Source organism: Carcharodon carcharias, chromosome 5, assembly GCF_017639515.1.
Source record: "Carcharodon carcharias isolate sCarCar2 chromosome 5, sCarCar2.pri, whole genome shotgun sequence".
NCBI lineage: Eukaryota > Metazoa > Chordata > Chondrichthyes > Lamniformes > Lamnidae > Carcharodon > Carcharodon carcharias.
Window position 1 is genome coordinate 119,605,980 of NC_054471.1, and position 16,347 is coordinate 119,622,326.

Sequence of the window (16,347 nt, forward strand, 5' to 3'; positions counted from 1 at the left end):
GACTAGGACAACACTGCCAAGAACCACAGTACAAGGACAACGCTCACTGCCAATGAACACAGGACTAGGACAACACTGCCAAGGACCACAGTACAAGGACAATGCTCACTGCCAGTGAACACAGGACTAGGACAACACTGCCCAGGACCACAGCACAATGACAACGCTCACTGCCAGTGATCACAGGACAAGGACAACGCTCACTACCAGTTAAAACAGGACAAGGACAACACTGCCAATGACCACGGGGCAAGGACAAAGTTCACTGCCAGTGAACACAGGATAAGGACAATGCTGCCAATGGCCACAAGACAAGGTCAATGCTCACTGCCAGTGAACACAGGATACGGACAATGCTGCCAATGACCACAGGACAAGGACAACACTGCCAGTGACCACGGGGCGAGGACAAAGCTCACTGCCATTGAACACAGTGCAAGGACAACGCCCACCAGCAATGACCACAGGACAAGGATAATACTCACTGCCAGTGAACACAGGACAAGGACAACATTGCCAATGACCACAGGATAAGGACAACCCTCACTGCCAGTGAACACAGGACAAGGACAATACTGCCAATGACCACAGGATAAGGACAACCCTCACTGCCAGTGAACACAGGACAAGGGCAACACTGCCAATGACCACAGGATAAGGACAACCCTCACTGCCAGTGAGCACAGGACAAGGGCAACACTGCCAATGACCACAGCACAAGGACAACCCTCACTGCCAGTGAACACAGGACAAGGGCAACACTGCCAATGACCACAGGGCAAGGACAATGCTCATTCCCAATGACCACAGGACAAGGACAATGCTGCCAATGACCACAGGACAAGGACAAGGACAATGCTCACTAACAATGACCACAGGACAAGGACAATCTTGCCAATGACCACAGGACAAGGACAAGGACAATGCTCACTACCAATGACCACAGGACAAGGACAATGCGCACTGCCAGTGCACACAGGACAAGGACAACGCTCACTGCCAATGGCCACTGGACAAGAACAACGCTGCCAATGACCTCAGGACAAGGATAACCCTCACTGCCAATGGCCAATAGACAAGGATGACACTACCAATGTCCGTGCAACAAGGACAATGCTGCTGATGACCTCAGGACAAGGACATTGCTTGCTGCCAGCAGCACAGGACAAGAGCAACACTGCCAATGACCACAGGACTAGGACAACCTTCACTGCCAATGGCCAATGACCAATGGACAAGGATGACACTAACAAAGACCGCACAACAAGGACAATGCTGCTGATGACCGCAGGATAAGGACATTGCTTGCTGCCAGCGAACACGGGAGAAGGACAACACTGCCAATGGCCACAAGACAAGGACAATGCTCACTGCCAGTGAACACAGGATACAGACAATGCTGCCAATGACCACAGGACAAGGACAACACAGCCAATGACCACAGGACTAGGATAATGGACACTGCCAGTAAACACAGTGCATGGATGACGCCCACTACCAATGACCACAGGACAAGGACAGCAATGCCAATGACCACAGGACAAGGACAACACTCACTGCCAATAACCACAGGGCAAGGAAAATGCTGCCAATGACCGCTGGATAAGGATAATGCTGCCAATGACCACAAGGATAACGCTCACTGCCAGTGAACACAGTACAAGGACAACACTGCCAGTGACCACAGGATAAGGACAACCCTCAGTGCCAGTGAACACAGGACAAGGGCAGCACTGCCAATGACCACAGGATAAGTACAACCCTCACTGCCAGTGAACACAGGACAAGGGCAACACTGCCAATGACCACAGGGCAATGACAATGCTCACTCCCAATGACCACAGGACAAGGACAAGGACAACGCTCACTACCATTGACCGCAGATCAAGGACAATGCTCACTGCCAGTGCACATAGGACAAGGACAACGCTCACTGCCAATGGCCACTGGACAAGGACAACACTGCCAATGACCACAGGACAAGGACAATGCTCACTGCCAATGGCCACAGGACAAGGACAATACTGCCAATGACCTCAGGACAAGGATAACCTTCACTGCCAATGGCCAATAGGATGACACTACCAATGACCGCGTAACAAGGATAATGCTGCTGATGACCGCAGGGCAAGGACATTGCTTGCTGCCAGCGAGCACAGGACAAGGGCAACACTGCCAATGGCCACAAGACTAGGACAACCTTCACTGCCAATGGCCAATGGACAAGGATGACACTACCAATGACCGCGCAACAAGGACAATGCTGCTGATGACCGCAGGACAAGGACATTGCTTGCTGCCAGCGAACATAGGAGAAGGACAACACTGCCAATGACCGCAGGACAAGGACAATGCTCACTGCTAGTGTAAACAGGAAAGCACATTGCTGCCAACGGATGCAGGACACAGACAATGCTGCCAATGACCACAGGGCAAGGATAATGCTCACTGCCAATGACCACTGGACAAGAACAACGCTGCCGATGATTGCAGGATAAGGGCAATGTTGCCAATGACTGCAGGACAAGGACAGTGTTGCCATTAACTGCAGGACAAGGATAATGCTCACTGGCATTGAACGCTGGATAAGGACATTGCTTGCTGCCAATGACCGCAGGACAAGGACAACTTTGCCAATGACCGCAGGATGAGGACGACATTGCGATGACCACAGAACAAGGACGGCGCTCGCTGCCTTTGACAGCAGGACAAAGATGACGCTGCCAATGATCGTCAAGGTCACCCTTGCACTAAATTTCTATGCCAGTGAATCTATGAGACAGGAGCAAGCAACATCAGCAAATCTCGCAGATCACAGTCCATCACTGCATCAGGAACTTGGCAGAGGCCCTGTACAGAAGGAGAGGGGACTTCATCATCTTCTCACTATCCAGAGAGAAACAGACAGCATATGGATTTGCCAGAATGGCATGATTCCCAATGGGGCAGGGTGCAATCGACTGCAGAGACACATGGCTCTGTGGGCACCACATGTTAATGCGGAGAAGTTCCATTATCACAGGAGCCACCACTCTTACACTGCCCAATTAGTGTGTGCCAATGACCAACAGGCCCTCTCAATGAATGCCACTATTCTGTATTCCTCACCTCCCCCCACCCCCAGTTGAAAAGTCAACTGGTAGCTGCCCACAACATTGGGGGTGGCCTTAACAAGGTGAGTGTGGGACTTCCACTCTTCAGGGAAAGCAAGTCCCACCCAGGGAGCTGTTGGCCAATCTGATTGTCCGGCAGCTGAATGGTTCCAGCAGCACCAGAACACTGTGGTGGCTGCTGCTGAAACTACAAGGGAATCCCCAGAAGATCCATGGAGACCAGGACCAGGAATTTATGGCCCCTCCCACCTAGTGGGATATTATGGTCCCACCAAACTGAATGGAGATTTAAATGGCTCACTGCATCTGCCGGAGGAAGAGACGCCACAGTGGGGCCGTAAAATCTTGGCCCAGATTTACAGGTAAGTAAGGAATCAGGGACCCTGGCAGTGTGATGGGGGGTGGGGGATGATGATAGTGCAATGTGGGGGGGGGAAGGGATGGGGAGAGGTGGCAGTTTGGGTTTTGGAGGCCAGGGAAAGTGGCACAAAGATGGGATATGATCTTGTGGGTTGGGGGGAGGGGTGGTGGATGTGGGTGCATCCAATGGGCTTGGAAGTCCCCCCCAAAGAGGTAACCCCTCCCTTCCTTCCCACATTTCAACCTGAGTTGCAAAATTAACAGGCTGGCCTCCTTCCTTCTGCCTTCCCCAACTGCATGTATTATTACAGCTGATGTGGAATGAGGCCCATAACTGGCCATTAATAGCTCAGGGGTGAGCTGGAAGGTGGTGGAGTAGCCACCTGTTTCATTTTACCTGCCTCCTCCACCTTCAAATACGCTGATGGTGAGGGCAGGTGGGTGGGATGGTAAAATTCCCCCCATTGTGTCTTTCCTTTCCAAATCCTAGCCAATGTCTCCAGTTCTGAATCAGAAAACCTAGGAGGTCTCGCTCTTGCCTGTTGCTCCATTTTTTCTGCTTTTGCTTCTCTCCAAGACTTCCACAGACAGTCCACAGCAATTCTATATAACTACAACACAGCTTCATTTTAAGAAGGGCAGACTGCCTTTCAGACATACAGACTAGGTGTTGGATCCTGGTCACCAGTTTGTTGGGACTTATAGATCTGAGTTACACGCTTGTTTTGGGATGGCCGAGTTGGTACAAAAGACAGAGCTGATCAGCCGATAGTTCTTAGGTGGAACACATTCTGTTTATCTACAAAGGTACTCAGCAGATACACTTGTGTGCTTTCAATTCAAATCCGGTCTCCATACTTCTCACTAACTCAGACTACTGACTACAGTTGTAGCCTGTGCTACTCCTCTATCGGTTATATAAAATCATGTGATCTTCCTTTATAACATCCTTAAAGGTATACTACACGTTACATAAAACCAGAATTACCATACCAGGTGAAACACATGCTAGCCACGCATGCTGCTGCGCAGGCTGTTGAGTGTGCAGCCAGTAAGCAGCACATTTCTTGTTGGGTTGTACACTAAAATCATTTAGATAAGGCAGCACAAAGTTTGCATGCTGTATGCCTCAACAGGTCCAGGTTGGACATCGCAACTTGTGCACCCAAAGACTGAGATTGGAGTTTATCCTCAGTGGGAATGAAAGCTTGAGGTGCTGTTAGAGTGGAGTTTTTTCCTTTGTGTGAAGTGATTATGATGGATTTGATCCTTGTGAGGGTTTGATGCTAATAGGAGTTTAGGTTATAACTATTCACATTTTTAAGTGAAACGCAAAAGGATGACATTGCAGCCTTGTGATTCATGTGGAGTGCAACATGCGGACCATCAGAACGCCAGTTTATTCAAAGGCAGCAACAAATGCCTGAAAATTGAAAGTTGGAGCAGAAGATCTCTGTGCTGCATAAGCAATTAGCCACATTCCACAGCAACTGGAATGATGAGGGATTTCTAGATCATGCTCATGGTCGCCCAAGAAATAATGCTACACAGTTCAGGACATAAGGATAATGTGGAAAGAGAGAACTAGCTGACCATCCACAGTGGCAGTAATAGGTGTACAGAAACACTGGATGCTGGAATTGTCCAATAGTTCCATAATGTTAGACAGGTATGAGACTGATAGTGACAACAAATCAGAGGAACTTGATCCTGATTAATATGCAGTACAACAGAGCAAAGGACTACTCGAGAGTGAAAAAGATAAACGACAAAAATAGAAAAGAGATAGTACTGGGGGATTCTACAATCAGGGGTATAGATTGTCTTTTTTACAGTCATTACCAGGAGTCCTGAACAGTACACTGCTCTATTATGTCGGATTGAAGGACAGGGAGAGAAAGCTGGAACTTTGGAGCCATTGACATAAATAGAAGAAATAAATAGAATACACCTGAGGTTTTGATGAAGGAATTTTCAGTTATATTGGAAAATGAGACTTCAGTGACACTAATCTCCAGACTGATACCTGTGTCATGCGCCAGACAGGCTAAGGAGAGAAATTAGGAAGATTAATGTATGCTTCATTGATGCAGGTGTGGTGCAAGAGACAAGGGTTTACATTCTTGAGGCATTGGGGCAATATTTAAAATAATAGAAGGCTATAGAGAAGGAATAGCATTCATTGGAACCAAAACAGCAGCAATGTCCTTGCAGAGAGAGTAATACAAGATATGGCAAGTGTGAGCAATGCCGAGATTTGAAACTAGAGAAAAAGAGAAAAGGATCAATAAATATATTAGAGTGGAAACAGAATGCTGAGCAGAAATAGCTAAAGAGAAATAAGCAGGCTATTAGGTAGTGAAGAGCGGGAGAGTACGTTTCCTGGTCAGCCATACTGCAGAAGGCACTGCAGTACTTTGCCAAGCATAATGGACCAATCCAACAGAAGTCCATGTTTTCCAATGCTCTCTTAGGGCAAGGTTAATGAAGGTGGACAATTAGGTAGTTAAAACACGAAAGTTGTAGGGCAAAGGATATTAAAAACACAAATGAGAAAATAGTGAAAAAAAAGTCAACGTTTCAAAAATCAGGATAGAATGACATTTAAATGAATACAGAAAGCATTCTAAATAAAGTTGCAGAATTAGAAGCATTAATAACTATGGAAGGATATAATATAGTCACTAGAATGGGGACATGCCTAAATTTAGATAGAACTAACTTAATATGCTTGGATGTAAAATATTCAGGTGAGATAGGGAGAGAAAATGGAGGTGTGAGAATGTGGATTCACACTACCCAAGTATTTCAATGTATCTTGTTTGTAGGATCAGCACACAATGCGTTAAAACAGTTTTCAGTCTGCTAAACAGGGATACTTTGTTAGAGATGAGAGGGTGAAGAAATGAGAAAGGCACTCATGCGAGACTTAAAATTTTTTTGGGTCATTCCTTAGTCATTGTTTAGAGTAATAAAGTAAAAGTGCTTGAGTGGATTTACGGAATCATTGAGAGAAATTAATAAACATGAGTGCATCTTTTTGGCTCCATGTTTATCTGAAGTCTGCATTGTGTGTCTTTTAATGTATTGTAAATTAATGTTAATATACATGGAATGTAGGGATCAAAAGCTAGAATCGGTCTAAGTGTTTAGAGTGCACAATTGTCTGCTGTAGTCAAGTGGAATAATTAAGCTTGATGCCCGAGTTCTGTAGTGAATTGTGAATTCAAGAGTAAGGAATTATATGTAGAATTGTGTTGTATCATTTAATTGAACACTAATGTTGGTTTGTATAACATGAGCTTGCGAAAGACAAGAAACTGTTTCTATGGTTGTAACAATCAATGTCTATATTTAAGTAATGATAGAAAATAGAACAAAAAAGCTGTCCAACAGGAGGAAGGGCTTTTTAAAATTCATTCATGGAATGTGGGTGTTGCTGGCTAGGCCAGCATTTATTGCCCATCCCTAATTGCCCTTGAGAAAGTGGTGGTGAGTTGCCTTCTTGAACCGCTGAGGTCCATGTGGTATAGGTACAGCCAGAGTGTTGTTAGGGAGGCAGTTCCAGGATTTGACCTAGAGACTGTGAAAGAACAGCGATATATTTCCAAGTCAGGATGAAGTGTGGCTTGGAGGGGAACTTCCAGGTGGTGGTGTTCCCAAGTGCCTCCTTCTAGATGGTAGTGGCCTTGGATTTGGAAGATGCTGTGTAAGGAGCGTTGTTGAGTTCTTGCAATGTATCTTGTAGATGGTACACACTGCTGCCACTGTGCGTTGATGGTGGAGGGAGTGAATGTTTGTGGATGGGATGCCAATCAAGCTGGCTGCTTTGTCCTGGATGATGTCAAGCTTCTTGAGTGTTGTTGGAGCTGCACTCATCCAGATAAATGGAAATTATTCCATCACACCCCTGACTTGTGCCTTGTAGATGGTGAACAGGCTTTGGGGAATCAGGAGGCGAGTTACTTGCCACAGGATTCCTAGCCTCTGACCTGCTCTTGTGGCCACAGTACTTATATGGCTAGCCCTGTTCAGTTTCAGGGTACAAGTGTTACTGAAGTATTCTATTACAGCACAATATTGTAAGGATGGATTGCATTAAAACAGAATCCATTTGGATAGATTTAGGAAATAGGAGGGGAAATTGTATAATTCTTTGTTTGCATATAATATAACTGAACATGGAGATCAGATAGAGGTGGAGATATGCAGGCAGTGCAGAGTGATATGTAAAAGCAACAAAGAAGTCCAAAAAATGTAAAAAAAAAATGGAATGACGTACCGTCCAGCCAGCCACTGTTTGTCCAAGTACAAATGGACCTCCTTGTCTATTCTAATGTTGTTGGCAAAGTGGAAACGTTTTGGCAAATCATAGGACATATAAGGTATGAAATGTTGGTTAGGAAATCTGCACTAAAATGGAAATAAATACAAAAGAAATATAAGAAAGATAACAGATATTGAATTTACCTTTAAAATATTTAACTCAATAACAAAACCTGTTTTCTATGCAGCTATGGAAGAAAAATGGTCTCATAGGGAGCTTGCCACTTGTAGAATTAATCTGTCACATGTGGTCCCAAATTATAATTATATGGCAAGTTGTTTGTATTTCGCCATTTCATACCGTAAACTATTTGTCATATCATGAATTTTCAACAGTCTTCATTCCTAATGAAGAGAATAAATAAATTGCCATGATAGTCTTCCTGTTATGATATAAAGTGCATATTGTGAACAGTTTTCTTTGCAATGCAGAAAATGGCCCAGATTTTCACCGAGTCATGGGGTGGGACCTGATGGTGGGATTCCCAACCCCATTCCTGTTTGCGGCAATTTTCACTGGTGTGGGATAAAGGTGCGAGTAGCAAGCCTGCACACGGCACTCCCGCTCTTTACTGATTCCATTGCAGGGGTGGGCAGTTCAAAGCTCCCCATAATTTGGCGGAGTTGGGCCTCTTCTGGAAGTAGTACTGGCTCATAGCCTCTCAGAGAACCCTAGTCCCAAGTCTTTAACCAAAACAAAAACAGCCATTTGACACTCAATTGAAATACATTGTCTCTCTGACCTTCTCATAAAGTTGATAATCACAGTCATTCATAGTATCAATGTCAGAGGCTTTTATCCAGTTCAAGGCTCTTAATCTTGCATAAATAAGCACACAGGCAGTGCAAACCCTTAAAAAAACATCAGTCATAAACATCAAGCAGTAAAGCTTTCCCTTCCCCCTGCAAATGTATAAATATTACTTGCTGAGATCTAAGTGATTAGCCATTCTTGGAATTCAACCAGTCATTCATAATGATTTTTTATCAACAAAATCAAGTTGAACAGGTGGAACCTGTTCATTAACCTTCATTATGAAGGCTTAGTTGAGCTTCAAAAATGGCTAATCCACTTAGATCTCAGCAATTAATAATTATACAGCTGCAAAGGGGAGGAAAAGTTTTGATTGATCATCATCTTTATTACCTGTTTCTTTGAAGGGTTTTTCACTGCTTATTTACACAAGATTAAGAGGTTTGAGATGGATAAAAGCCTTCTGACATTGATAATTTGAATGGCTGTGGTTGATTGTTGCACTTTTAAGAGGTTGTAAACAGAATCATTTTTTCAAAGGATCTTTTCAAAGTCTCTGCTTATGTGTCAGTTTCAGGATCATTTTAAGGCCTGCCAATGGCTCATTGGTTCTGTGCATTGTGTATACTGGGAGAGTGGATGGAGGACATAGTGGGTAAGGAAGGGGCATAGAAGCTATCAGGGAGCATGGAGGTAGCATGGGAAAAATTAGGGGGCCTGAGAATATGGGGGCATGGTGGAGGCATGGGAAGTATGAGGGAGCATGGATGGACATTGGCATTTAAGAGGGCATGGAAGAGGTGTGGGGGCTCTTGGAGGGGGCATGGAGGGCATGTGGGGTGGGTGTGACAGTGAAGGTTTGAGGGCCTGACATTCATCATTACAATTGGGCTGATGTCCCTGCAAACAAAGGTGGCCATTGCAGCCTGCCAGCCTCACCATCCTCCCGCCTCCATTGCTGCCTTGGGCCTGCCTCCGAAAGTGGTGGGCCTGACTTCATCCCTTTCCCACCTCCCCAGAATGAAAATATGTTGGGTGGGGGCCTCTTTAACGGAGACGAGTTTGCAGGGCCTGTTTTTCAAACTCCCGATACCCATCTCTTTTAAGAAAATCCAGCCCAATGTCATCACTTGAGTCCTATTCCAGCCATACTGGAATATCAAATGTACAGATTTGATTTGGGATGTACCACAGGAGTGTTTGAATTGGTAAATTTATAAATGGATGCAAACATTTCCTGCCCAATAAAAAACATAGTGAGGAAATTTTGTACTATTAGAAAAACTAGTCAATGATCTAATCTTTCACATAGTAACAAAATCAAACAATGATTTTTTGACATTTCCAAAGTAGTCCTGTACCCCTGTACTTAATGACATAGAAATTACAGCACAGATAAAGACCATTTGTCCCATCAGGTTGGTTCTACCTTCTTAATTGGAGTTTATTCTTAATCTCACTGCCAGAAACATCCCCCATATCTTTTTATATTCTGCCCTTTCAAGTACTTATCTAATTCTGTTCTAATTGATTTTATAGTCTCTGCTTGAATAGTCATTTGTTATAAAGCACTTGATGTTCTAACAAAGCTACCTGAAAACAAATCTACATGACAAAACAAAATTCTTCAAATTTTGTTCTTCTAGCAATAATTTCCCTTTGACAGTGGGTTAGGAAAATTAGTGGCAGGAAGCCAGGGTTGGGAATCTTGGAGACAGTCACTGGAAGGGTGGAGGGAGGGGTGGGGGGAACGAGGCAGAGTAGCAATTGGGAGGATGGGATGGGAAGTTAAAAGCTTGGTGGGCAGGGAGGAACAGAGTAGCTATCAGCAGGATGGGTGTTTTGGATAGGTGGGGGTGGATGCGGTGGTGAGGGTGAAGTCCAAAGACTTCTTTGAGGGCCCAGGCAGGGCAATCTCACTCCTCCTGCCCACAAGGAGTGTTGCAAAAAGGACTCACCTTTTGGAGCCAACAGCACCCAGTTTTATTTCACCACAGAGTTTCCCAAGCCTTGGGAAATCTGTCCTGCAATGGTATCATTTAAATTAGGCTCCCAATTGCACTGCAGAAGCCTGATTTAAATATGTTAATGAAGTGCCCTGCCTCTCAAGAATGGGACAGTCGCATAGCACATTATCCACCATCATAAAAAAGCAACGATTGTGTTGCCATTTAACTCATTTTAATCCATACCCAAACCCTTTCCAATCATTGCGAGGAAGTTAATATTGAGCCAATGTTTTGCAGTTTTTCTTCTCAAAAGCTTTCATCACTTTTAATCCTTTCAACCTTCTCTATTCCAGTGAAAAAATCCCTAATTCTGGAATATCAATGGACATTACAGTAAAGGACTATTTAGTAATCCTACTTTATAGTAGTTAACTTGTGGCATTAAAGTGCAATACAGTTGGAACCAGCCAAATCTTTACAGCAAATGGAAATTATTTTTTATTACTTACAGAAAGGTTTTTAACAACTCCTTCTGAATCAACTGAAAAAGAAACAAAGAACTGTAGTCATTTCACAAAATGCTGGTAATGAAGTCAAAGCTACTGTATATTCCTTTCTTCTGTTCCTTTACCCTTCACCTCTTGGGCTGGATTTAATGCAGTCTGTCATAGCAGTAACATGGCAGCCAACCCCACTTAATCATAGGAAAGGCCCCGTGCCAGTCTCCAGGCGATGGGAGAACCTCCCCCTGCTTAAGTGGGAGGGCGGAAGGAGCTGACATGGGATTCCCAGGTGTCAGTTAGGCTCATTAATGAGCCAGTTGACATCCATTATCCCTGCAGCCACCACAATTTGGTGGTGCCTCAGGAATTTAACAGGAGCCACATGGCTTTCCCATGACCTCACAAGGCAACCCAGCAACAGTGGTCTCCCAAGGAAAGGGGGAGGGTTCTCTTGATATCAGGAACTTTGAAGACCTAGCATCAGGAAAGGGTTGGGGGCTGCTGAAAGCCACCCCTACCCCCCGCCCTTGCCTCTGACCCCCGTGCCAACCCCTACCCCGAACCCCATCCCTCAATCTGCATCCCATCCTCAATGACCTTTGGCCTGGGTCCCAAGATGATCCTAGACCTCTGATGGGTGCGCTGCTGGCAGCAGCCATCGTTCCCGCTGACACTGTCGGTGTCAAGTAGCTGCCAGTTTCTGATTGGCTGGAAGCTTTTGGCAGGCAGGCTTTCAGCTGTAAAAGGCCCTCAATTGTGGGGAAGGCCCAATGATGGCCACTTAAGTGCCCAAAGGGCACTTTATTCCGTTATATCTCCCTCACATAATTGACAGGGGTCCCCTGCTGATTCTCCAACCAGTGGGCAAGATCCCTGTTTGCCCCACAAAATCCAGCCCCTTGTGAAATTGAAAACACATCCCAAATCCAATTCTATCAGTGCTTTCTGCCTTCCACTACCACACTTGTCACCATACTACATGTATGAGTCTAGACTATAAATAGCAGTAAGCAATTCTCCTGTGAAGAGCTTCACAATGAGGCCCAATCCTTTATTCATCTGATTTCATTATCAATGATATTGAAAAGTGATCAGGATCAGGAATCCTGATGGATTCTGCATTTTCATAACCCTGGAGTAGTGAAGTCAATTGTGGCCTCTTCATCATTGCTCCCTCAGGGATCAGCTCACTTATCACAAAACTAGAGGCTTCCTGGTTTGATTGGTTCACAAGGTACTGCACGTCCAAAGAAAGCCTTTGGAGGAGCTCACTTAATTGAGTGTAGCCAAACAGACAAATAGTAATTACTTTATTTTTTTTTACTACTAGCAGCAGGTTTCAGCAGCAGAAGGTAATGCCATGGCATGGTGAATGGTCAATGACAAATTAATTTCCCAGTTCCAGCTCTTTCAATATCATCTTCATTGCTGTGAAAAGCCCTCAGTTAGAGACCAGATATTTCACACAAGAGGGAACCTTGAAAACTATCCTCTAGGACTATCCTTATATCTATCAATATTTAAGAGATCCAGGAGAGGAGAAGCCATCCTTTTGGCTGGCAGGTGGTGCATGGTGTAGTGATGCAGGAACAAAGGAAAGTAACGGAGAACTGTTGTAGAGAAGAAAGTGTGAAATAAAGAAGGGAATAATTGCCAGTCTGAGATTTTGCAGGTGTTCTTCTGATCTTGCACTGTAACTTTAGCAGGAGACCCACAGAACCTCCAAAGAAATGGCATGAAGAGTTATTTTCAGCCACTTTCACTCTTTCTGTAGAGGTTCCATTGATTTCCTATCAAAGGTGTGAGGCATGACCAGAAGAACCCCTGCAGAATTTTGGGATGACAATCATTAAAACATTAACAGAACAAACACTATAGTTAATAAATTAGAAAAAAAAATGTTAAGTAACTGTTAATTTATAATATAGGTAATGAATTTAACTAATTTATGTTAATCTTGCCTTCATATTTGAAATTGTAATTTTAAATGCTCTCTTCATCACACTCTGGAGGCATTGTCATCACAGTTTATGTCGTACACCAAACTATGACTTTTAACAGATCATTTTTGTATTTTACATGAAAGGTACTTGCATGTCAAATAGTCCTTTGGTACATTTTTAGCTCGAATGCGAGCAGCTGGGCCACTATACACGTATAAATTGTCCACGGTTTCAAAGTATTTAGTCATATATTCAATTTGATCACAGTAAGTTTGTTCCATTCCTGGAAGAAAAAGAAATCCAGGGAAACAATCGTCAGGCAACGTAACATCATTAAAGTTTTGAAAATGTATTAACCATTTCAAGTACTACATTTTCAAAGAACAGCATTTGCATTTAGTGCAGAAAGTAAAATAATGAATCTTCTTTAATTTTGACATTCTCATTGAGACTATTTTTGTTATATTAGCTTAGCCTTTGTATAATTAACACTGAAGCAACTGCAGCTCTATGCGTATATAAGATTTAATCATTGATAGATACATAAATAAGATAACATTTAAAACTGCACATCCAGCACAGAGTTTTGTCTAGCAGGAGCAAAGATCAGGGGATAAGCAGATCCTGTGGGATTTTCCATCCATTATGAACGCAAAAATCCTTTGTGTCCCACACTACTCCAGACCTATATCCTGCTATGTGAATTGGATGGGATTTCTCTGTTGGACCCAGTTTAAAGATTGCTGTATTTATTGCAACAATAAGTAGAATTTTGAAGGACCATCAAGATCAGACAGGTACACCTGGAGTTCTCAGAGAACAGTTGAACATGTTAATGAATGCTCACACTGAAGATATAGGGCAGAATTTTCTGCCTACCACCGGAGAAGCACGCCCCGCTGCCATTTTAAGTGGGCGGGCCAGTTATGGCCCACTCAGCGTGATGCCTGGCGGGAAGTGCTATGCGCTTCCTGTACGGGCAGGGGGGATTCCTCAAATGCAAGAGTGTGCTCTTTCGCGCATGCGCACGAAAGAGCGCACATCTCCCTGAGGCTAAGTGCTGCCTCAGGGAGATCGCTGATAGTCGTATAAACATTAAAAATAGAAAAAAAAAATCCTTAACATGTCCCCCTCATGTAACAATGTCACTTGAGATGGGACATGTTCATAAATTTCACTAAAACTTTATTAAACTTTTTTAAACCCTACATGAAACCTTGACCCGCTGGTGGATGAGGTTTCATGTTTTTTCTATTCCCCACCAGGGCTCCTGGCCTGCCCATCAACCTTAAGGTTAGATGGACAGGTCCTTTAATTGTTTAAATGATGCTGTCAATGGCCTCAGTTGGCCATTGACAGGTCGGTGGACGGACAGCTGATTTTGCTGTGCCCCCGCCTTCCTGAAAATTTAAATGAGGCGGGATGATGTCGGGGGTTCTGCCCCCTGCTCACCAACAGCAAAATTCAGCCCATAGTCAGGATATCAACTGATCACCTGAGATTTATCTTATTCTCTTAGATGTTTTATTCTTTAATCAATTATTCATTTAAGTGGGCTTGATTGTATTGGTTTTGCTCTGCTGTGCTGTGCTTTATGGCAAAATATAAAAGCCTGGAATGACACATACTATTTGCAGTAGCGATGTGCCTCTCAAAATAGTAAATATTCCTGCATGATGAGATGTAGAAAATTTATGGTATCAACACTATATTAATTTATTTTCAAACTTGTGTTTCTTTGTTGCAATAAAATCCTATGCTGGGTGTATCTTTTGCCTTGATGACAAATAACATTAAAAAGATATACCATGATCAGCTACAATGATGAGGTTAACACAATTGTGTAAGTTTTTCTGTTTGAGTCCGTCCATCAACATTCCTAAAATCTGATCAATTGACTGTAATGCTTCAATCAACTGCAAAATAATAAGAGGTATTAACTTTCAATCAAGACATACACACTTACTTACTCAAAAACAGTTTTTGCTTCACAATTCAATCGATCAATTTGTAGAACACAGTCCTACTTCAAAGTTTTAAAGATTCAATTATCTGAAATAAATGGTATAGAATACGTGGAAAGCTGTTCACTTGCACAACTCTTGAGCTGAAGGAAGCAGGTGCATGTCTAGAGCTTTACTCACTGGCATTCCACAAGTGTATAATTTCTAATGTTTGTGAAAAGGTAATCGGGTACTCAGATCTAATATCCTTAGAAATTCAAAACAGTATAGAAAATGACTTGAGCTCTTTTAAGTTCAAAGTTTTAAAATATGACTGCCCTAAAAATGAGAAATCTCTGTTTTCAAATGCTCTCACTGTTGATACAAAATAAGAAATTTACACTTCTGTTTGGCATGTGTAATATCACTATGGTGCAAAACATCTCACAGCACTATTACTAAGTGTGCACTATAATGGGAGAGGTCCACATTTCCAAAGGCTCCTCCTCTAACTGTTTAGAATTCAGTAAAGCAATATCACCGCAAGGTGGACAGATACAGGCTGAGGTTTACATAAAGTAAAAAGTTACGATGTATAAAGAAACTAAGCTTTCGAAGGAAACAATCAAAACTGATATTAGGTAAATATATCTGAATTCCAAAATCATTGAAATTAAGATGTCTTTTAGAGGCAATAAACAATGTTGGAGGGATTACAGAGACATGTGATGCCCTAGGAAATGGGAATCCAATATATACAGGTATAAGACACAGAAAAATACATCAGATAGGGGATGACAGAAGAACGGAGAGGTAACTTGGCAATCAGGGAAGGTGAATTGACATCCCAGGGGAAGAAGTAAATTAAAATAGTTTACCTTCAGCTAACAAGAGATAGAGGATAGGATTAATATTAGGAGGACAATATGTATAGGACAAGATCATAAATATAACATTTGATGAGAATTAGCATACGGAAAGACAACACCAATATGGGAGAACCGTTGGCATAAAGACTGTAATAATTCAAAAACACAGAATCAGTTAGAATTATCTGGGAATTAGATCCAGTAAGGACAAAGTCAAATTATATGACTTTAAAATGGCAAATATCAAAGGCATAATTAAACAACATTAATGGGTAACTTTTAATGAAAGATAATAATTGAGGAAAATGAAATAATTTAAAACAATAATGTGTGTACAAGCTTTATCCAGGGAAAATAAGTGTAAGTTGTATAAGCATTTTCCAAAATGGCTGATTATTACTTTTTTAAAGACCTAATTAAAGATATAAACCCTTAACTTACTCCGCCACTAACAGGTCCAAATGAATGTCCAGCACCATCTGGTTCTTCAAAATACATGGTATAAAAGTTTGGCCTGATGTGACAAAATCAAACACCTTTTAGTATAGCAACAGTATGAATTTCAGAAAACACATTTTGCTAATTTG

The 16,347-nt window shown here is 42.8% G+C and overlaps 1 protein-coding gene across 1 annotated transcript in view; it reads right to left on the reverse strand.

Annotated features, from left to right (window-relative positions):
- Nucleotides 1-16,347, reverse strand: part of LOC121277748 (venom phosphodiesterase 2-like) — a 166,531-nt gene that overhangs the window by 84,384 nt on the left and 65,800 nt on the right. The window contains exons 10-14 of the mRNA XM_041187387.1: nucleotides 16,202-16,274; nucleotides 14,756-14,864; nucleotides 13,100-13,231; nucleotides 11,012-11,043; nucleotides 7,756-7,886 (exon numbers count right to left, since the gene is read on the reverse strand). Coding sequence (XP_041043321.1) covers nucleotides 7,756-7,886; nucleotides 11,012-11,043; nucleotides 13,100-13,231; nucleotides 14,756-14,864; nucleotides 16,202-16,274 — 477 coding nt within the window. The remainder of the gene's footprint in view (nucleotides 1-7,755; nucleotides 7,887-11,011; nucleotides 11,044-13,099; nucleotides 13,232-14,755; nucleotides 14,865-16,201; nucleotides 16,275-16,347) is intronic.